Source organism: Megalobrama amblycephala, linkage group LG13 (assembly GCF_018812025.1).
Source record: "Megalobrama amblycephala isolate DHTTF-2021 linkage group LG13, ASM1881202v1, whole genome shotgun sequence".
Lineage (NCBI taxonomy): Eukaryota > Metazoa > Chordata > Actinopteri > Cypriniformes > Xenocyprididae > Megalobrama > Megalobrama amblycephala.
The window spans coordinates 24,467,874-24,491,748 of NC_063056.1; the positions used below are offsets into that span (position 1 = coordinate 24,467,874).

The 23,875-nt window shown below is 35.2% G+C and overlaps 1 protein-coding gene across 2 annotated transcripts; it reads left to right on the forward strand.

The window, feature by feature from the left end:
* Positions 1-658: 658 nt before the first annotated feature.
* On the forward strand, positions 659-23,661 carry si:ch211-1i11.3 (mitogen-activated protein kinase kinase kinase 5). Of its 2 annotated transcripts, none has more exons than XM_048152146.1 (28): positions 659-1,165; positions 1,259-1,398; positions 3,982-4,169; positions 4,273-4,441; positions 4,944-5,050; positions 5,154-5,324; positions 7,141-7,253; positions 7,617-7,776; positions 8,160-8,310; positions 9,033-9,137; positions 9,377-9,426; positions 10,438-10,533; positions 11,024-11,114; positions 12,520-12,653; positions 13,234-13,361; positions 14,771-14,907; positions 15,022-15,127; positions 15,224-15,381; positions 15,697-15,892; positions 16,528-16,690; positions 16,801-16,969; positions 17,082-17,264; positions 18,510-18,615; positions 18,730-18,970; positions 20,326-20,444; positions 20,943-21,034; positions 21,183-21,259; positions 23,221-23,661. In XM_048152146.1, the coding sequence occupies exons 1-28, from the start codon at positions 835-837 to the stop codon at positions 23,315-23,317; spliced, it is 3,978 nt and encodes a 1,325-aa protein (XP_048008103.1). In that variant the 5' UTR covers positions 659-834; the 3' UTR covers positions 23,318-23,661. The 2 variants fall into 2 exon arrangements, with proteins under 2 accessions (XP_048008103.1, XP_048008105.1); XM_048152148.1 differs by having other exon boundaries at positions 20,946-21,034.
* The last annotated feature ends 214 nt before the right edge of the window (positions 23,662-23,875 follow it).

The following is a 23,875-nucleotide window of genomic DNA, read 5'->3' on the forward strand; positions in this document are numbered from 1 at the left end:
CACTTTTCATTTTACATTTAAGAAATTTCACATTTAGCCTATTTATTTATATACTTTCATTTCATTCATTGTACTTTTATTTATTACAACGTTCTATTATGTATTTATTTATTTTAATCTTAAATCCCTCCACATATATGTGTACAACAGAGTGCTTGTAATAAAAATAATCTTTGACACATTGCTATGAGATGAAGACGACAGATCAATGACACTATTATACGTTGCAGTTATTTTGAATCCTATAATATATATTTTTAGCTTTGTATAATGTTAACATAATTAAGTGCATCTGTTTTTATTATATTTGCTTGAGTATAAAAATGCAAATTTGTATTCTGTATTTCTTTTCTGCTGCAGAAACATTTCTGTTGTGTTTTTTAAATTTGCAGAGCAGTTACAGCATAGTTACAACTACATGGCATAAAATCTATAACAAATAAAAAAGTGTTTTTGATGACATTGCTTTTTACTTGACTCCATTACTTCACTTTATTTACATAAATAAGTACCTCCCCTTTGTGACTACTTCTATTAGTGAAAAAGTTTTTTTTTTTTTTAATGGAACAGTTTTGCACAGAAAAAGCATACTTTCAAAACAAAGACAGGCTTATTGGGCAAGCAGCGGTTGCACTTGTAGGCGAGGTCGCACAGCTGTGGAGCGTGACACGAGGAGGGCGGGGCGCAGAGGAGGGACGTGTCTAAAAGATCCTCCTCAGAGTCTTACCTGAAAAAACTACAGGAATACTTTACGCCATAGTGAAGGCATGTCGAGGACGCGAACACAGGATGTTTTTTTTTTTAATTAGCTAGGCACTTTTTTCGAGATACACCATGTATACGACTGAACGCAGGCGCATGAGCCTGCACGAGACCAAGAGAAGGGATCCAGTGCGAGTTTCAGCTGGAAGTTTATGGCAGGATCCTTTGGCTCTCGAAATAGGCGGCGGGAGTAAAGGCATAATATCCCCGCGGAGTCGGACCAGGGCTTTATCCGTGGTGTATATCGCCGTTGAGGACGGGTCTTTGCCTCAAACTGAGGAGAATCTTTCACAGACATGTCTTACAGAAGCCTGCGCAGAGGCGCACGCTGTGCTGAAGAGCATTTCTTTTGAGCGCATTGCGTTGGGCACATCTGAAATCCTGGACACTTTTTACAACGCAGGCAAGTTGTGGCACGTACATATCTGGGATTTTCAGGAATATTTAAAAAAAAAAAAGCATGTATAAGCGGTTGTTTTTAACTCTTGTGTTTTAGATGTTGTTGTGGTGGAGATGAATAACTCTATCTGCCAGCCCTCTCTGTTTTATCACCTGGGTGTCAGAGAGAGTTTCAGTATGACCGATAATGTCATCCTGTACTGTAACAAACAAGAGGACAGTCTTCAACTTGTGAAGGTGAGAAACTACACAAAAAACACCTTTAGATTTGTAAAGTGCAAGGTTGTTTTCGAAAGTCAGTATGGAGTACACTTTTTATTCCACTGAATATTTCTGTATTTTTTGAAAGTCAGTTTCTGTATAGACACAAACCTTAAAGCTTCAGCTACAGAAAAGCTATTGAACGTTCACACCGTTATTGTCTAATGAAAAAGATTTAGTTCACTGAACACACATTGACTTGGCAACAGTGTTGTCATGCTATATAGGGTAAGTTGTCACAATGGGACTGGCTATTAAACAGCATAAATAGTGAAATCTAAAAAGAAATGAAATGATGCATAAAACAGCATAAATGGTAACATAAATATCAAAACATTATTTTGGCCAACACAAGCTGTAATAATAAATTGTATAAAATTACAATTCATGTGACTGCTTATGCTTAACCAAAATATGCATTTATTGAAAATACCCTTTTTATGAAATAATAAAAAAGAATCTTAATCAATATTTTTGTCTTGCTTTTGTAAGGCCCGGCCAATCAGCCCCACGGCGGTTTCCCACAGGACAGGGAAGGTTTTTTGCGCGTTCTGTCTTTTCAGTGTGGCAAAGTAGTTTAATTCCAATTAAACGTTTATCTGACTACATTTTATTATGACCTCGAATTTAGGTTAGAATCCCAATTGATTACTGACAATTTATATGATAATTTATCTAGACATAAGAGTACACTCTTATTGTACTCGTTCATTCGGTTCTCAGAGTCGCACAGGGTCCTCGCACCAGCTGTTATGCGGGCCCACGATCACAAACTCGCCAGTCTGATCAATAACCAGAGGTTATGGCTAAAGCAATTTGCCCATGCTTGCTATTGTTAAAAGGTACCCATGTAGCCCCATACAATCGCCTATATAACAACTTAGTTAAAGCATTGACAATAATCAGGGGTTATGGCCAGTACTATGTACTATAATGTCGCTCCTCGATAGTAATTTATCTGGCCCCATATAGTTAATAATATAACTATATAACAACTTAATTAAAGCAGGGGCAATGGCCAGAGGTTATGACCAGTACACCTTTGTCTATCCCCATTTAGTGAATGCGATTGCATAACAACTTAGTTAAAGTCAAGCAGTTAGTCTGAAATCTAGAATCTCGCCAGATGTGCCCCATGTGCCATACAATCCGAGATCTAGTATGTACTTAACCCTGGTCGTAGATTTGCGGTAACACGGATACATCGTAATCTGCTGAAGTCAGTTATTTCAAGAGTAAGTCAGAATAAAGCCAAATGTAACAATTTATTAGTCAGGTAAATGTATCATGCCAATTACATAATCAGTTCAAAGATGATCAATACAAAACATCAAATGCTCAGAAGAAGAGTAAAAAAAATGCATACCTGACATTAGAAAAATACACATTTCTAAGTCTCCTGGACACTCAGCAATGTGGGCTGATCTGATTACAGAATCGCCTTGAGCATCCTGCAACATCTCTTTAAATACTCAAACCAAGACAGAAACTTCTTTCAAATGGAAACTACTAGACTGAGTAGTTTACACCTTTAGGGGACAGAAGGATGAAAGACCCTGTGAAGGTGGACACACCCATTACAGAGGGCAAAATATCTCTAAAATCTTAAAACCTTTATTACCTTCTGGTTTACTTCTGTGGGAATGAGACCTTTTGTTCCAGTCACACTGAGACATGTCAAATGATACCAGACATGTATAGTGTTGCATGATAACTGTTCACATTAAACCATATAGATTTTGGGTGAATTTCAGGTCATCTCTGCATGTAGAGAAAAGAGATGGGGGAAGAGGGGCCAAAGGAAAGGAATGTAGATTAAGGCAATGCTGAGGTGTGATCGACTAATTTTGATTGCTAATTTTGCAAGAGAGAGTTCAAATGTTAATTTCCTATGTTTTCTAAAAAGAGTAGCCCTCTCTTGGTCCAGACAGTCCAGCATCAGTCTTACACTTTCCAGTTAATAAATACATATATATAATATATATATATATAATATACGCAACCTTAAAACAAGATACATTTATTGAGAAACAAAGATGCATTTATTGAGAACTTTGTGAGAAACAAAAATACATTTATTGTTACAAAGAAAAAACACAATATATTAAGATTTGTTTTCAGAGAATATGTATTTTTTTTATGTTTTCAGAGAATAAACTTATTGCATTTTTTCTACTTTTTCATAATTTTGTAGAATTATTCTATAAGAAATATTACGTAATATTCAAAGTTTGACCTTTTAGTTAAATCTTTATTAAATAGTCTGAATGTATTCTGAATGTATGTTGTTTTTTATTGTGCACACTTGTTTACCAATGGATATTACAAAATATAACGATATTGATATTCTAGATACTATTTGGATTGTAGATTTTGCTAAAATGAATGTCATTTAGGTTTTTTAACTAGGTGTTTGAAACTAACTTATAAAAACCACTGCTATATAAAACAAGCATTTGTATAAGTGGATTTATAGGAACTGACTGACTGTGCTTGTGACAATATCCTCTGTCCTAAATAATGATGTGTTTGTTTGGTCTTCTGTATTCTTCATTCTAGGAACAATGTGGGAGCTACACTTTTATCCCCTACATGGTGTCACCACAGGGTAAAGTATTTGCCTGTGATGCAACACTGATGAGGGGGATAAAAGATTTCCTTCATTCCAGCTTTAAATTTGAATCCCTGCTGACCCCCTTGGTGGATCGACTGGTCAAGTTGCTGGAAAGTGTTCACATTCATTCTAGGTAGGAATGTAATTTTGTGCATTTTATTTTCCTGGAAGTCATTTGCTAAATGTTATTTTTTTATATTGTCTGAATAAAAGCTTAACACACTCTTGCCTCACAGCGAATATCTCCACGAGGCAATCCGCAGGGAGATCCGTCTGGCTCGAGAGCACTTCACTGGACAGGCTCTAAGTCAGGAGCTGGGCCGGATCCAGAAGCGGCTGGATTCAGTGGAGCTTCTGAGTCCAGACATTGTTATGAGCCTCCTGCTGTCTTATAGAGACATCCCGGTGAGTTACTAGAGTTACATGTGTACAAAGCCAAGCTTTCGGTGACAAACACGGCCAATGTGAATGATTCTCGTGCATAGAAATGTGTAGTCATCATATTTTATGAACAAATAGTCACTTTTATCATACTTTTTTTTTTCTTTTTTCTAAAATGTGTATTTCTTTAATCTTTGCGTGTCAGCAGCACATTGTGTGAATGTTTTGATTGTTGCTGTGATACACAACTGAATCTGTTTAATTATTAATGTGGTATAGAAATGAGATCTCTCTGGCTTTGATGTAATAAATCATATAGTAAACGGTAAATTATGGCTTCCTGTTCTTTAAGATTTTCATGCTATGTTTTTAATTTTATTACACGAAAAAAAATATATAAATATAATTTTTGTTTACCCAGAGCAATAAGCAAATATATTTGACAATGGTTGTGAAATATAAGAGGTGCCAACAAACGTGTGAATAATTTATTGAAATTGAACTCTCTTTCTCCATGTGATTCAAGGACTACGAATCCATAATAAATCTGGTGGAGACTTTGAATAATTTGCCCATGTGCATGGTGATAGCACATCAGAACATTAAGTTTCAGTATATTTTTGCATTGAACAGGTGAGCTTTGTTTTTTGAAAATAATATAATGCACAAAAATATAAGGTTATTGGATTAAACATTCATTTTATTCCCTATAAAACATTGTGAAATGTGTTTAAAGGAGGAATCACCCTGGTGATCGTGACAAGGCTTTAAAGCTCATTTTACCCATTGTGGAATCGGCGGGCACCGTGGCCTCAGATGTGTACTGCCTGTGCGGGCGTATCTACAAGGACATGTTCCTGAGTTCAGGCTTCAAAGACACACACAGTAGAGATCGAGCATGTTACTGGTGAGTCCCAGTCTTTATCCTCTCGATTGACAGAGAAACACAAGTCTGATGACTGTTAAATCTATTTTGTACATTTATAAATATCCACTTCACTATAAGGTGCTGTGGTAGGTGAACATCTGATCTTAAATAATACAAATTAGTTTCTTTAAAGGTGCCCTAGAACTTCTTTTTAAAAGATGTAATATAAGTCTAAGGTGTCCCCTGAATGTGTCTGTGAAGTTTCAGCTCAAAATACCCCAAAGATTTTTTTAATTCATTTTTTTAACTGCCTATTTTGGGGCATCATTAACTATGCACCGATATATAGGTTGCGGCCCCTTTAAATCTCGTGCTCCCCCGCCCCGGAGCTCGCGCTTGCCTTGAACAGCAAACACAAAGTTCACACAGCTAATATAACCCTCAAAATGGATCTTTACAAGATGTTCGTCATGCATGCTGCGTGCATGGATCGGATCATGTGAGTATAGTATTTATTTGGATGTTTACGTTTGATTCTGAATGATTTTGAGGCTATGCTGCGTAGCTAAAGCTAACATTACACACTGTTTGAGAGATTTATAAAGAATGAAGTTGTGTTTATGCATTATACAGACTGCAAGTGTTTAAAAATGAAAATAGCGACGGCTCTCTTGTCTCCGTGAATACAGTAATAAACGATGGTAACTTTAACCACATTTAACAGTACAATAGCAACATGCTAACGAAACATTTAGAAAGACAATTCACAAATATCACTAAAAATATCATGTTATCATGGATCATGTCAGTTATTATTGCTCCATCTGCCATTTTTCACTATTGTTCTTGCTTGTTTACCTAGTCTGATGATTCAACTGTGCACATCCAGACGTTCTGCCCTTGTGCAATGCCTCGATCATGGGCTGGCATATGCAAATATTGGGGGCGTACACCCCGACTGTTACGAACAGTCGGTGTTATGTTGAGATTCGCCTGTTCTTCTGAGGTCTTTTAAACAAATGAGATTTATATAAGAAGGAGGAAACAATGGAGTTTGAAACTCAGTGTATGTCTTTTCCATGTACTGAGCTCTTGTTATTCAACTATGCCAATATAAATTCAATATTTAATTCTAGGGCACCTTTAAGTCCACTGGTCTGCATACCCTTCCTATAAATTGTTCAGTATTACTGTCTTGCTTTACAGTAAAAATATGTAAACAACTTCAAGGGGTTAGTTCACCCAAAAATGAAAATTCTGTCATTAATTACTCACCCTCATGTCGTTCCAAACCTGTAAGACCTTTGTTCATCTTTGGAACACAAATTAAGATACTTTTGATGAAATCAGAGCTTTCTGACCTCCCTATATAAAGTGACGTCATAACCAAATTCAAGGCCCAGAAAGGTAATAAAGACATTGTTAAAATAGTTCATGTGACTACAGTGGTTGAACCTTAATGTTATGAAGCGACGGGAATACATTTTGTGCGCAAAAACAAAACAAAAATAATGACTTTGTTCAATAATTTCTTCTCTTCCGTGTCAGTCTCCTACTCTGTTGACGTTGTAAACACAGTTCTGCGCCTTCAGGTTTTACGTCAGAACGCCGGCTCATTATTGGCCAGGTCCTGCATTAGCTAATACTAATTAAAAGATATATTCCCTTAGAAAAAAATAGGCTTCTCAGGTAAATTTGTCTGGATTAAATCATGTTTAGATATTCAGACAATCATGCATCATAAAACAGTGATCCAGTTAGCTATGTTCAGGTATTTGTGTTAATTCTAATTTCTCTTAATATTCATTTTACAGTAATGATATCTCGTGTTTCGGCCTTTATGTTTGTCCTGCAGGTATGGCAAGGCCTTTGAGATTGAACCCTCTTTGCACTCCGGAATCAATAACGTTGTGCTCCTGATGGCTGCTGGCCATGAATTCGACACCTCTATTGAACTGCGGAAAATCGGTGTGTTTGTGTGTCCTTTATTTAGCTTCCCTGCTCTAGTTGTGTGCACTTTAAATAGTGAGATGAATCATAGTTTGGTCTTCATATCATGTAGTGCTTTGTTGGCTGTTGGATGGTATTTTCTGTATAGCAGGCTAGTATATAGAAATTGATATTTAGTGGCCTACTTTTATGATACAAATGCTTCGGGCATTGAACATGAATGCATGATAACACAAAGTATGTGTATAGAGAATGTGAGAAAATAAGGTGGTTAAACAGGCGTTGCCTTATTTTTACATTTACACTGCAGCCCTGTCTCATGCATTTCATATAGCCCAGACTGAGTTTTGTTTTGTGGTGTTCTTTGTGCCTGTTGTGCAGGTGTCACGCTGAGTAGCCTGCTGGGCAGGAAGGGCTCTCTTGAGAAGATGCAGGACTACTGGGATGTTGGTTTTTATTTAGGGGCTGGAATCTTGGCCAATGAGCACAAGAAAGTCATAGAAGCTTCCGAGAGACTCTACAGACTCAAAGCACCAATGTGGTGAGCAAAGAAAACGATGAATTATCAATTTTTGTTTGATTTGATAAGGTAGTATGAAGTTAAAACTAAACTAAAATTGTTATTTTCAGAACTGTAATAACCCCCCTTCAAATAAGTTAAATGACCTAATTTGCAGATTACATAATCAATAAACTGCATGATAAAAGCCCCTTAATTAATAAAAATTTATAGGGTTTAGATTATTATGACATTGATAAATGCATTAAGGCACACTGACTGTAATAGCAAAACCTTGAATGTCGTACATTAAGTTTGATTTGGAGAGGGTATTTTTTTTTTCTAAAGAAAAAATTATATAATTAACATTGACAGCCCTAAAAAGACATTTGATTTACTGCAAGGTGATTTCTCTTCCAAAACAGGTATGTTGCATCCATTATGGAGACATATATGCTATACAAGCAGTTTGCCAAACCCAAAGAAGTGAATCATCCTAAACAGGAAGCTGTGGACTTTTGGATGGAGTTGATGGTGCAGGCATGTAAGCCTACAGTTTCCACAGCACGCTGCCCGGTAAGACCACTTCTTTTCTCCGTCCTCAACAGTACAACCTTAAAGGCCCCGATATATTCACTGTGAAATAGTTTGACATAAAAAGGAGTTGGAAGTACGTGACCAGCATTATACTGTTTGCGAACATTCTGATGCCGCCCAGATTAATGTGTAAATATGTGCTGCACGCTTTGCATTCAAACTAAAAAATAAACATAACAATGGTGAGAAAACAGCAGTTAAGAAAGTATCTGATCATAGCAAAGTGGATATAAAGACTTCAGATGCAAAAATCTCTAAGTCTGTCAGATATTTTTCTTTTAAATAAACATTTTTATCAGGTTCCTATGTTTAGGTACAGTAATTTCACTTTAATGGCAATGAAAAGGTTATTAGTCAGTTATTGACATGCCTTAGTTTCAAAAACGTCACTGACAGAGAAATGATGTCAGATGGACTTCAGAAGTTTTTGCATTTGAAGTCTGCATGTTTGCACTAGCAGCAAAATCTGCCTTCTAATCAAGCCACGTCACTTTATTTATATAGCACTTTATACACTTTAAACTGTTTCAAAGTCCAGAAATGAACTTAGTTTTGGCCTAATTTTGTTCGAAATTTCATCCTTTGACTTAGTTTAAAGTATATTGGGGCCTTTACCCCACTGCCCAGAAGCAAGCTTGTTTTACTTAAAGGAAATGCCAAAAAGGTTGAGAACATTAACAGACCTGAAATGTCTTTTTTAGGTTCTTATTCTGGAGCCCACTAAAGTGTTCCAACCCAGTATAATAAGCGTAAGTGAGGAAGATGACAGCCGTACGGTGCAGCTGAGACACGTCACTCCACTCGAGGTAAACACCCTTGACTCTTGGTGCTTTTCACACATGGCATTCAGGACTAATTGTGCAGGGTGTAGTTTCATCGCATTGTGTTGTCACGTAGTTGAGTTTCCATCTTATTAAATAATTTATGTGAAAGATAGGCATCATTTAACACAGGATGTTGTGAACGACCCACTGCTTTATGCTGTAAAATTCAACCTTTTTCACATGTCTGTGGGAGTGTAATGTGCTTAATCTTGCTTTCCCAGAAAGGTCTCCATGAGTGGACTTTCCCAGCATCTGCTATTCGTGGAGTAAGGTACTGTGTGCTTATGAGAATATTGTCATTTCCACTTTTTTTCTGTTTTCCATTTCCAAGCTTGCAGCAGTTTATGGTCCCACTAGGGCTGCTTTGTTTTGGCCACAGGCCAGCGATTTTTCTCTGAATAAGATTTTTTGAGAAACTTCCTTATTGAGAAACGCCTGGTTGACGTCTGTTATCCTCTTTCCAGATTTTTAAGCTACAGGTCACTGTCTCTTTCTGTTCTTTTTATTACTGTTTTTGTTCCTATTTCCAGCCCTTAGGGCAGCAAACATCTTGTTTAGAGCTCAGGTTGCAAAACAAATGATGGTGGATGTTAATATTTAAGGTCAGATCGACCCATATATAAAAAATAATTTTAGTTATGGATACAGAGTCTCCTAGTGGGATTTGTATTCCTGTTAGAATTAGTATTTCCACACAGATTCTAACAGGAATGTGTTGCATTTGTCATTAAAATGTTTATGAGTTGCAAAGAGCTGTTCATTCGTGACTTCATTTTTTTTCAGCCATCATTGAATGCTTGTTGAATTCTCCTGTGGATTTTTATTCCTTTTAAAATATTACAATATTTTTAATCCGTAAAATAAGTGGCTGACATTAGTTGAAGAGACTTTCACATTTCATTTTACAACACAAATGATACTTAACCTAAAACTTTTAATTTTTAAACCGTTGTGTGTTACAAGACTACAGTAGTTGTCAGATTCAAGTTGTTGTAACAACATGTAAGTTTCGAAATTAACATTTATGTAATAGAACAAAACAACTGTGCACCACAAACTTTAGTTTTTAAAAAAAAACAGCCATTCTAAAACCCTAAGAACTATAAATTCCCAAGGGAGCTAATGGAGTACAAACTGAACTGCTCTGTTTGGATCAATTTCAAACAGTGTAAAAGAGCTTGACCCATTATCTTTGATGTTTTATTTTTCTGGCATGTTGGATTGGATTGAGAACGCTCATGTTCATTTAGATTGAAAATTCCCTGTCATTCCACTCGTACAGCATCTCCAAGTTCGACGAACGGAGCTGCTTCCTGTATGTCCTGTACAATTCAGATGACTTCCAGTTGTACTTTCCCAGTGATCTTCATTGTAAAGGGTGAGCTCTGCCAAACGACACATTGCTCAAACATGTTGCCAATTACAACATGAGGGAAGAGCTCCACTGTCATGAGTGTTTTCGGCAGAGAATGAACTCCTAAAAGATTAGGCTATGTAAATTACTTTCAAGAATAATTTGATATTTTAATACTGTTAATTTCATTGGTGCTCCAGGCACTATTCACTATTACATGCCATATTTAATTACCCTCCTGTTGTATCAGATTCAAAAAGTCACATTTGACCAAAGATTTTTGACAATGTGATTTTTAACAAAGATTAGAAACCACAACAATCTTACAAAGTTATTCTCATTCTTCCAATGAAAAAAAACTCAAGCGATTACGTAATGGCCAGATTATCAAGTGTAAGTGCATGTTTGAACATCATAAAGAAATCATAAGACAGTGAGTCACAATGAAAGAGATTTTTTTTTTTTTTCCATTGAACACATTCTCAACCCCTGTAATTTGTGTGTTGTTTTTCAGGTTCTGTGATTTGGTGAATTCTCTATTGCATCAAACAGAAAGTCCCGTGGAAGATTCCAGTCCAGTCAGAGGAGGGGAAGGAGTTTTAGAGGTGAGAGAAATCACCACGAATGTCATATAACCTCTCATTGTTTGTTCAGGAACTAGTAATCCTGTTCAGCATGGGTGAAAATGTGCACGTGGTTGATTAAGCAGCTATTTCTACCTTTCACAACCCTTAAAAATGACATTCATTGATGCAGACTAATGTTGTCCGGTAGAACTGGTTTATATTTTTTTGTGTGGAATAGACTTGAGATGTTTTGATGTTTTGATGAACAGTCAGGATCTTGGGTAGTCAGGATGTCTTGACTTGGCTGTAATGTTTTTTTTTTTAATGAAAAGTATAATCATCATGAAAGAGTTGAGTTGACATTTATTGCCAAACAGTTCATTGAGTATTGCCAATAGTCTTCATTGCGTACCATTCCAAATGCAGCTTCCCGTTGCATACTGTGAATATGGTACCACTATATGATGGGCAGTACCATAATGCAACTGTGTTGTCAGCCTGTTTGCTTCCTCTTTAACTATCTTTAGTATTGATGAGACTCCACATTTAAAGTATTTCCTGCTGTCATGTGTCCTCGCTGCCAGTTTAGTGCTTGTTGAATGTAGCAGTTCGGTGTAAAATGGAATGCTGCTTCTTACAAAACTCAGTTTTGCTTTTTTAAAGAAGCATTGGGCATACAGTGTTCTTTTAAATGTCAAAACTTCACAGAACAGCTCATATCAAAAAGATTTAAAAGATTAATTTTGCCATTACTGTTCAAAAGCTTGGGGCTGGTATGAATTTTTTTTTTTTTTTTTTTTTAATGTTTTTATGTTTATGTTAAGTCCCAACTTTAATCACAGTAAAAATCCGCAATATTGTGAAATATTATTACAATTTAAAATGTTTTCTATTTTAATATATTTTAACAATATATTTTATATTAACAATATTTTTTATATATTTTAACTGAATTTTCAGCATCATTACTTCAGTCTTCAGTGTCACATGATCCTTCAGAATTCATGCTAATATGCCGATTAGGTGCTCAAGGAACATTTCTTATTATCAATGTTGAAAACAGTTGTGCTGTTCAATATTTTTTTGTGGAAACTGATACATTTTTTTAAAAGATTCTGATGAATAGAAAGTTCAAAAGAACAGCATTTTTTCAAAATTGAAATCTTTTATAATATTAAAAATATATTTACTATCACTGATCAGATTAATGCATCCTTGCCAAATAAAAGTATTAATTTCTTGTACTAACCCCAAACTTTTAAAGAGTAATCTATATTTATTGATAAATCTATATATTTTTTTTAGGCAGATTAATTTTAGTATTTGAATAAGAACTGAGTAATATTGCCACAGCAATATTGGCATGTAAATATACATGTATACATCACTGGTCTTTACCCATTGGATGAAATTGGTCCATAGGATGGTACTATTTCTCTTTCAGTACATTTATGAGACCAATGAGAATGGAGACAAGGTGGTGCTGGGGAAAGGAACCTATGGAGTGGTGTACGCTGGACGGGACCTCAGCAATCATGTGCGCATCGCAATCAAAGAGATCCCAGAGAAGGACAGCACGTATGAACATGTTTTTTCCATTGCGTTGATATTTTTGGGTAAAATGCATACTTTAAAATATGCATCAAGTTTGAACTTGATGTATGTTAACAATATAACTTTCATAACACCTAAAACATGCCTACTTTTGGCATATAAAATTACTATATGATATATATAATAATATATAATAATGAAATGTGTGTGTGTGTGTGTGTGTTTATTATATAATTTATTATATGTTCAATATTGAATAGATTAAAATAAATGGTTGTTTATAGTTTTAGGCCACTTCTTAAATCTGTATTAGGCACATTGTTGCTCTGCTTTAGCAAAAACTCAGCACTTGTTTGTTGACCTCTGACCATGTTCAGAGGTCCCCACGGCCCAGTGATGTTTGTCCTCAGGACTAATGCTTGTTTAAACTGTCCTCACATGGACAGTTTGCAGATGTAGGCCTTTCCATGTGATTTTAGATGTTTTACCAAATATGCCTACAAAACCCTTATGATTACAGAGCTGCATAGCTTGAATCATCATAATATTTACTTTTTGTCTTCCATTTTGGTCTCTTTCTTGTCTTTCTCATTCTGGCTCTTAGCTACTCTCAGCCGCTCCATGAGGAGATTGCCTTACACAAGAGGCTGAAGCACAGGAATATTGTTCAGTATTTGGGATCAGTCAGTAAGGATGGCTTCATCAAGATCTTCATGGAGGAGGTTCCTGGAGGTGTGGCATGCTTTGCTCATTGTTCTCTGATGTTATCTTTTAAGTTTTCCTCTTTGATGACATGGAGGAATGTTGATTTTTGTGAAGTCTGTTGAGAAATCCTTGGTTCTGAGGATGGGTGTGTAGTGTGTTATGTTGGTGTGTGGGAAGATCTATAGCTGGGTGCTTAACAGAAATGTGCTTTACTGAACAGCACAGACCAGTTCAGAAAATTCATCTCAAAGTTATTTGTGGGTCAGTGATGTAATGCTTATATATGTGTTTTGTTCTACACCTCTTTTATGATGAGCATTTTGAATGAATATATAATATATGTTTATAATTATTATACATATATTATTTGTGTCCAGAAATGTCAACATCCTTAGCTTGTCATGAAGAAAAAAAGTTGACCTTTCTGGAAAAAGGCTATTAAAATAAAAATCAATATTTGACAAGCTTTTTTGCCAACTCAAAGTCTGTGGTGCAACAAGCAGGAAGACATTTTGTTGTAATGTGACAAAAAAGTTCATAAAACAGGAAATTATATTACTGTAGACCCTTGTGGTCCTTGTGATCAGTATATTCCTTAAAAATGACAACAACAAAAAAACATTTACCTGTTCAGTTATTCTGATGATAAACCCCCTAAAAATGATCTTATAAATAAAAATTCATATTTGTCAAAAAATACTTTTTACCTTGATAAATGCTGTAAGATGTGCACACTCACATGGACTCAAAGGAAATGTTTTTTTCTTTTTATGTTGATTTTTACGGCATTATCAAAAAATACAGTAAAAATAATAATATTGTGAAATGTTATTACTATTTAAAATAACATTTCTATTTTAATATATTTTAAAATGTAATTTATTCCTTTGATGACAGCTGAATTTTCATCATCATTACTCCAGTCTTCAGTGTCACGTGATCCTTTAGAAATCATTCTAATATGCTGATTTGGTGCTCAAGAAACATTTGATATTATTAGCGATGTTGAAAATGGTTTTGCTGCTTAATATTTTTGTGGAAACTGATACATTTTATTGTGGAAACAGCATTTATTTATTTATTTATTTACTGGCCCTTTTTGATAAATTTACTGCATCTTTCAAAGAAAAAAACTTACTGACCCACAAACTTTAGAATGGTAGTGTATGTTATCCCACTTGTCATTAAACCTAAAATTGTTGAAAATAGAGTATTTTATGAAATCAATATAAATGCCAAGATTACAGTGTATGCATTTTCAAAAATTATTTTTTTTTTCAAAAGATTCTTTTAATAATTTATTTTATTGTCTGTCTATTCTTGTCATTCTGTGGTCAATTTTATTGACCTTTCATATGTGTTATCTTAAACTGTATGATTGCACAGTTCCTGAACTCTAACGATCATGCATTCACTTGTTTTTTCTTCCATTACAGGAAGTTTGTCCTCTCTCTTACGATCAAAGTGGGGACCTCTTAAAGATAATGAGGTGACCATTGTTTTCTACACCAAGCAGATTCTAGAAGGGCTGAAGTATCTCCATGATAATCAGATTGTCCATAGAGACATTAAGGTATGAATACATCACAGTGCTGCCAATGTTTTCAAGTTCATCAACCTGAACATTTTGGCTGCATTTTTTACATCATGTATCATACTTTGCATTACATTCTCTTTATCTCACTAGGGTGATAATGTTTTGATAAATACGTACAGCGGTGTCCTCAAGATATCAGATTTTGGCACCTCTAAGAGACTAGCAGGAATCAACCCATGTACAGAGACGTTCACAGGTGAGTATCCTAGTGCATACTTGTATGCTTCTCAGATTACATTATGTACTCTTGTGTGTTTGCTTTTCAAACTCCTCCTGATTTATTCGGCAACAGGCACTCTGCAGTACATGGCTCCAGAGATCATCGACCAAGGTCCTCGTGGGTACGGCAAACCGGCTGATATCTGGGCTCTGGGTTGCACCATCATAGAAATGGCCACAGGGAAGCCACCTTTTCATGAGCTGGGAAATCCTCAGGCGGCCATGTTTAAGGTGTTGTAGGTTTTTGAAACAGGAGTGTTATTTTAAACTGATGTTATATAACCATGGTAAATCAACTGTGAAGTTTATTTACATTCCATTCTCACATTCTCAATTGACTTCATGCTTCATTGCATGTTTATTACATTCACTGTAAGGCCAAAAAATATCATGTATGCACGAAGAACAGAAGACGGTTTATGCTAATGTCTTGAATAGCAAAAAATGATGGCGTAAAACTGGCGATGTTGTGATGGTCTGAAGAGTGTGTTTCAGGCCTAAAGTTCTTCTACAAAACAGTTTACTGAGTAGTTGTCCCCCCTGCAGGTGGGCATGTTTAAGATTCACCCCCCAGTGCCAGAGTGCATGTCGGAGCAAGCTAAAGGCTTCATCATGTGCTGCTTTGAACCTAACCCAGACAAGAGAGCCACAGCTTCAGAGCTCCTGAAGAACAGCTTTCTGAAGGGCAGTCCCAGGAAGAAGGCAAAGCCTCAGTCCGACAACTCTCTGAAAGACCCAGCCGGTGAGCTTGTAGAATCGCATTCGAATTCTACAGAAACACACACACTTGTAGAAACACACTCACTTTTTTTATTTGTCCAATAATGCCCAACAATGTTTATACATTCCTCACATGAGTCATTTTTGTTTATTGTTTGTTTGTTTGATTGTTTATATATATATATATATATATATATATATATATATATATATATATATATATATATTCTTTTTATAATTATTTTTATGTATGTGTAATATACTTTATTTACTCATTTATTTTATAATTAAATTATGAAATTATTTTATTACATTATTTTTATTTATTTTTATTTTTTTTTATATGTATATATTTTTTATATCGATTTATTTTATTTTGTTTTATTTCCTACCAAAGTGTCATTTATACCATTGACCACTGATATGAAAAACATTTGAAAAATTAAAGCACGATAAAAGTTCCCTAGACATTAATTTTATTATATTTATAAAATAAAAAGGTTGAAATCTTTTAGTTTTAATTAAAATGAACCCCTGGGACATAAAAGTGCCCAAAGTTGAAGAAACACCCACTTATGAGTATTACTTGTACATTAAAGTAATTTGATTGCAAGTTAATTATTGGATAATCAAGTTTATTTGGTCATTATATTGTAGGAGAGTTTCACAGGAGCATGTCTGTACCCATCGCATTGCATGTGGAGAACACAGATGCTGAACACAATGAATTATCCTGCTCTTTTGATCTGAGAAGGACCACTCCTGTCTTCAAAGGAAATGACATGGCTGAAAGTCCTCCCAGCTCCAGTGGCTTTTTGACGTGAGTCCATTCATCAGATCACAGATTCCGGGAATTATATGTTGAAATCATGTCAAACTTTCAGCACCTGAAATCACTTATTTGCCTTCATGCAAATTTTCTGTCGGTAGAGTGCCAGATGAGCCTCAAGGAGACATGACAACAAGTCCAGCTGGTTCTGGAGAGAATCTAGGTCTGTTCATGCTGAGAAAGGACAGCGAACGGAGGGACACGCTACATAGGATCCTTACTGAGTACATCAGCCATGTAGTTCAAAACATTCAGGAGACACTGCCACAGGTACATTCACACAGTGGAATGCTGTATCACCACCAGTGCCCTTTCTTAAATGCCTGAATGGTTATGAATTGAGATGTATGTGAACACTTGCTGTTCTTTTCTCATCTCGCAGATGGAAGAGCCGTGCATTACCTCAGATCACATCAGCAAACTGATTTGCTGCCTCCGAGAGAACATCCGCTCTCCAGACAAAAGGCACCTGAGTAACAGCCTCCTGACTTTGCGCTCCAGTCTGCTGAAATCCTCTGTGCCTCTCAGCAGCCTGCAGGCGGTGCTCTTTAGCTTACAGGATGCAGTATGTTCTTTGCTTTTAATTTGCTTTCATCTCAGCTAAACCAGAATCAAGTTAAAACTAAGGTCAAGGCATTGGCAAATATTATTATTTCTATTGCTCATACTCAGGCTTAGGTGTTTGTAAAAACAACAACAAAAACAACTGGTCAATTGAAAAAGATGCCATGTTTTCAGACCTAGAATAATGCAAAGAAAACAAGTTTATATTATTTTTTTTAAACAACATGATACTATTGTTTTAACTTGCTCTCTACCAGTCGGGTGACTTTTTGCTACTCCTGGCGCAAAAATTCAAGCAGCTTGGCTTTATTTGATGGCTTGTGACCTTCCGTTCTTCCTCTTGATCACATTCCAGAGGTTTTCAGTGGAGTCCAGGTCTGGAGATTGACAGGTTCTTGATCTGGTTGTTCTCCTTCCACACTTTGATTGTCCTGACTGTGTGACATGGAGCATGGGAAAAAAACAATGTTTTTGAAGAACATTGTCAAAGCAGAAGGAAGCACATGTTCTTCTAGGATAACCTTGTGCGTGGCTTGAGTCATGCGTCCTTCACGAAGACGAATCTGATTGATTCTGATCTGATCGTCTGGCACCCACTGTGAAATTTGGTGGAGGATTGGTGCTGATTTGGGGTTTTTTTTTAAGTAAGGCTGGAATTGGGGAGATCTGTCTTTGTGAAGGCTTTGATGCATGATTCAAGCCATGTACAAGATTATCCTGGAAGAAAAAATGCTTTCTTCTGCTCTGACAATGTTTCCCAACTTGAAGGATTGTTTTTTTTAGGATAATGCTCCATGCCACACAGCCAGGCCCATAAAGTTGTGGCTGGAGGACCACCAGATCAAGACCCTGTCATGACCTGCCTAATTTTCAGAGCTGAACCCAACTGAAGACCTCTGGAATGTAATCAGAAGGAAGATGGAAGGCTACAAGCCATTAAACAAAGCCGAGCTGTTTGAATTTTTGTGACAGGAGTGACATAAAGTCACCCAACAGCGATGTGACCAGCTGGTAGAGAACAAGACAAGACGCATGAAAGCTGTGGAAATCAGCAAATATATTTAACTGGAAATCTATTAAAAAAAAATAAAAAAATAAAAAATAAAAGAGTTTAATCTTTAAACGTTTACTAATAAGCATGACAAAACGGTCAAGACATTTGAAAATATATATATATATATATATATATATATATATATATATATATATATATATATTTCATAATATGTGACTTTTATGTTTGTAGGTCAAGAAGGTTCTGAAGAAACAGCAGATCAAACCTCATTGGGTGTTTGCTTTGGACAACTTGCTGAGGCAGGCTGTACAAGACACTATCACGGTTCTGCTGCCAGGTACATAAAAGACACCATTTTAAATACAACAGTGGCCCCAAATGCTTCTATTGCATCACTAAATCATCTGTTACTGGCATACCTTCATTGCAATTCATCAAAATCCCATCCCAGAGCTCAAGCTTCAGCTACAGTCATCGTTTGAAAATGAGGAGAGTTCTCCAGAAACCGAGCAACACACAGAGGCTGATCCTGAAACGGCTGTCACTCCCCTCGCAAAGGACAAAGAGGAATCGGGTATCACTCAGAATTCTGAAGAGGGTCAGGCCAAATGCAACGATCTCCACAGTGACCTCATCTCCAGTCACTCTTCACTCGCAAAGAAGCTATCAGAACTTCGCCTCGAGTCTATGAGGTATCCAAAACCTTACCTTAGTTAACTAAAACCATAAAAAATGAATTTCGTTATTTGAAATAAAATAAACAAGAATTGCATTAAATTGATCAAAAGTAACAGTCAAGACATTTATTACAAAAGATTTCTATTTCAAATAAATGCCATTCTTTAGAACGTTTTATTTAGCATATATATATATATATATATATATATATATACAGTACAGTCCAAAAGTTTGGAACCACTAAGATTTTTAATGTTTTTAAAAGAAGTTTCGTCTGCTCACCAAGGCTACATTTATTTAATTAAAATACAGTAAAAAACAGTAATATTGTGAAATATTATTACAATTTAAAATAACTGTGTACTGTTTAAATATATTTGACAAAGTAATTTATTCCTGTGATGCAAAGCTGAATTTTCAGCATTGTTACTCCAGTCTTCAGTGTCACATGATCCTTCAAAAATCATTCTATGCTGATTTGCTGCTCAATAAATATTTATGATTATTTTCAATGTTGAAAACAGTTGTGTACTTTTTTTTTCAGGATTCCTTGATGAATAGAAAGTTCAAAAGAACAACATTTATCTGAAATACAAAGCTTCTGTAGCATTATACACTACCGTTCAAAAGTTTGGGGTCAGTAAGAATTTTTATTTTTATTTTTTTAAAAAGAAATTAAAGAAATGAATACTTTTATTCAGCAAGGATGCATTAAATCAATCAAAAGTGGCAGTAAAGACATTTATAATGTTACAAAAGATTAGATTTCAGATAAACACTGTTCTTTTGAACTTTCTATTCATCAAATAATCCTGAAAAAAAATATTGTACACAAATATTTTGTACAATTGTACACATTAAATGTTTCTTGAGCAGCAGATCAGCATATTAGAATGATTTCTGAAGGATCATGTGACACTGAAGACTGGAGTAATGATGCTGAAAATTCAGCTTTGCCATCACAGGAATAAATTACTTTGTGAAATATATTCAAATAGAAAACGGTTATTTTAAATTGTAATAATATTTCACAATATTACTGTCTTTGCTGTATTTTTAATTAAATAAATGTAGCCTTGGTGAGCAGACGAAACTTCTTTTAAAAACATTAAAAATCTTAGTGGTTCCAAACTTTTGGACTGTACTGTATATAAAATATACACAAAATAAAATGATGCAATCACAATTACAGGCCAGCATACAGCAAAGTACAGCAATTATCAGAGCTGTGATCGTGGTGATGTCACAACAAAGTGACCTTTATTTATTTAATTTCTTTTTTTTTCCAAATTAGCCACAAGAGGGCAGTGAATGCAAACAGTAATGCAATGAACCACACTGATTTGCTGTTGTTCACGCTGTGTTCCAGGTTGCTGATTCAGCTGAATGAAAAGGAGAACGAATTCCAGGAGCTTCTGAAGAACTCCATTCATACCAAACAAAGACATATCAATGCCCTGGAGGTCAGATCTGCGCCTGCAGCAACAGGTTGCTCACATTTTTTTTTTTTTTTTTTTCTCCTATTCTGAAGTGAACACAGTATTTACCACTGAACAATTGTTTTTGAACTGCTTCCTCCATATGAGAGAAAGTTCTCGCCAGAGGCAGTCAAAAGGTGTGGCCATAGAGCAATATGTCACATTTATTCACATCTACTCAACATGCCACTACTTGTCTTTATTTTTGGGAGGATTTTTTCTTACTCACCCTAGAACACACCCTGTAATCATTTAAAACTGTTACCCAATTTCAACCAACCCAAGTTTATGCCTTAACCTCGGGGCTTGCGTTTTCATTACGTGTACTTCTATAGAAATAATCCTTGTTCTGGAAGTGTTTTCGAAACTTCCAGACTTTTGTAATAACCAGCTTTGCAGTAATATTTACTCAATGTAATGTAATGTGACATCTCTTTACATGGGTGCAAATTAATGCATTTAAGTATCAGTTTATGTATCTAATATGTTTTATGTTTATTCTTTCCAGCAGATAATAAACATTCATCCCATAATGCTCACAATTCTGCTATGGTGCGCTGGTTAAGAAGTGTTCCAGTGGATGAGAAAACCATAGAAATAGTGAGTGGAAATATGGAAAAAAATATTACTTTTGACCACAAGCTTTGATTGCTAATTCATATTTATCAATTTCTAATAGTGAAATTTAGCTTAATAACTTGAATATGTTAAAGTTAATTGCAATTGCTTGTTCTTTGATTTCTTTAAGCTTGTTTTTCATGAGTTCACTTTGGACAGTCTCCTCCATCTCGCCTGCAGAGATGATCTGCAGTACTGTGGCATCAAGTAAGTACTTTAGACATAAGTACCGAACAGGAAAAATATGGCAAGGTGTAGGAGAGACATTATAAATATAGTTAAAATTCAACATTTGATGAAAGAATTTATATATACACTACCGTTTTACCCTAAACTTTTTTTAATGTTTTTGAAAGATGTCTTTTTTGCTCACCAAGGCTGTTTTTATTTAATCAAAAATATGGGGAAAAAATTAATATTGTGAAATATTATTACAATTTAAAAGAACTGTTTTAAAGGGTCATGAAAAAAGGCCTTGCGGATGAATCGCATTTGTGTCGAAGACTCAGGATCTATTGAAGAAAACTTATGTGACGCAAAACTCTTACAAAGCAAAAACAAACACTAATTTTTGATCCATTAATGCATCTCTCACTTATTGTATGCAATCTCACTGATTGTATCGCCTGTCATAGGAAATCAACGCGTGCTGTCATGAATAATTAGGCAAGGCGTCTTCTCATAGGATATGAACACACAGTCTCATGAATAATTATGAGACACCGATGAGTCAATTCTATAATACTACTATACTAATCTATACTACTACTATAATAATCTACTATAATACAAGAAAACGTCACATCCTGTGACATGGACACAAAGACGAATTTAAACCCGGAAGTTGAAAATAACGCAAAAAAGTTTAAAATTCACAGTCAAAACTAACGGATGGTCAGAGGTGTAAAGAGTATCTGAAAACCATACTTGAGTAAAAGTACTGATACCTTACATCGAAAATGACTCCACTACAAGTTACAAGTAACCAATTCCAATACGACTTGAGTAAAAGTCTAAGAGTATCTGATTTTAACAGTACTTTAACAAGTATTTTACTCATGCTGAATGTAGGTTCAGAGATGCACTGGTCCTGAGAGACATGCCAGTGAAAATAACAGACAATTGATTTGTAAGATGAGAAATCAAAAAGTTTTTTTTTTCTAAAATCAAAATAAAATTGAACACCTCAATGTTGCAACAAATCAAGGTCGACACAACCTTTTAAACGTCTACAAACTCTCAAGTCTCAGTTAAGCTCAAGTGCACAAAAAGGCCACAAGTAAACTAATATCCTTCAAAACGGTCTTGTCAATAACCTGCTAATGCACTCGCATTCAACGTAAAGTATACTTGTAGACAAATTTTGGGTGAGTAAAGGCAAAATGCACAAGATATAGTATCTTCAATGCCCTTAGATGGCGATATCGCTTCTTTATATCAGAAACAAACTGCTGCAGAAAAAGTTAGGTGCCATGAAAAATGTAATTTGTAATTTCGTTTCTCATCACAAATGTAGTGGAGTAAAAAGTACATTTACTTGCTCAAAAATGTAGTCAAGTAAAGAGTAAAAGTTGCTAATATTTTTGTTACTCAGTACAACTACAAAGTAGCCAAAAAGATACTTAAGTACAGTAACTAATTACATTTACTCAAATACTTTACACCTCTGCGGATGGAAACATTGACCTCTATGATGTTCAACACACTTAATTTGGTTTACGTCTTCATGAACCTTTAATAAACAGTATGTTTTAAAATGTGACGGAAAAGCTGAATTTTCAGCATCATTACTCCAGTCTTCAGTGTCACATGATCCTTCAGAAATCATTCTAATATGCTGATTTGGTGCTCAAGAAACATTTATTATTATCAATGTTGAAAAGTTGTGCTGCGTAATTTTTTTGTGGAAGCCATGATACACTTTTTTTCAGGATTCTTTGAATAGAAAGTTCAAAAGAACAGCATTTATTTGAAATAGTAATTTTTGTAACATAATAAATGTCTTTACTGTCACTTTTGATAAAATCAATATGTCCTTGCTGAATTAATTCTAATGTTCAAATTATAAATAAAATTAATTTCTTTAAAAAAAAAAAAAGACTGATCCAAACTTTTGAACAGTAGTGTATAATGTGAAGTAAATCTGTGTTTATCTGTTTGTTTCTCAGAGGCGGGATGCTGTGTCGCTTGTGGGCTGCCATCTCCAAGCAGAGGAAGTCTCATCTCAGTACAGTCAAAGAGGACAGTGAAGATACCATTTTCTAACAGACATGAGTGACTCTCTCTTGTCCAGTTTTTAGATACTATGAGCTCAGTGAGTTTGCAGTGTATAGGGTCTGTGCCTTTTTTGCACTATTACTTTACGTCTGTGCCTGACACTAAGATGAAAGTAAATAATTTTATGGAAAATATACACTACTGTTCAAAAGTTTGGGGTCTTAAGATCTTTTAATGTTCTGGTGCTCATCCAGGCTGCATTTTTATGACAAAAATGAAAAAAAAATGAAATTTGTGAAATACAATTTAAAATATTTTTCTATTTTAATATATTTTAAATTGTAATTTATTCCTGTGTTTGGCAAAGCTGTATTTTCAGCATCATTCCAGTCTTCAGTGTCACATGATCCTTCAGAAACCATTATAATATGCTGATTTGGTGCTCAAGAAACATTTATTATTACTATCAATGGGGAAAACAGTTGTGCTGCTTATTTTTGTGAAAATGGTGTTTTGTTTTGGGTTTTTTTTAAATCCCCCCACCCCCCAGGATTTTTTGATGAATAAAAAACTTCAAAAGAACAGAATTTATTTTAAATAGAAATC

Excerpts from the sequence above, each read along its gene's own strand:
- si:ch211-1i11.3 (XM_048152146.1), top strand. The coding sequence starts at position 835 with ATGTATACGACTGAACGCAGGCGCATGAGCCTGCACGAGACCAAGAGA. Across the intron at positions 4,170-4,272 it reads AGTGTTCACATTCATTCTAG|CGAATATCTCCACGAGGCAA; the intron begins GTAGGAATGTAA and ends CTTGCCTCACAG. Across the intron at positions 14,908-15,021 it reads TTGTCCATAGAGACATTAAG|GGTGATAATGTTTTGATAAA; the intron begins GTATGAATACAT and ends TTATCTCACTAG.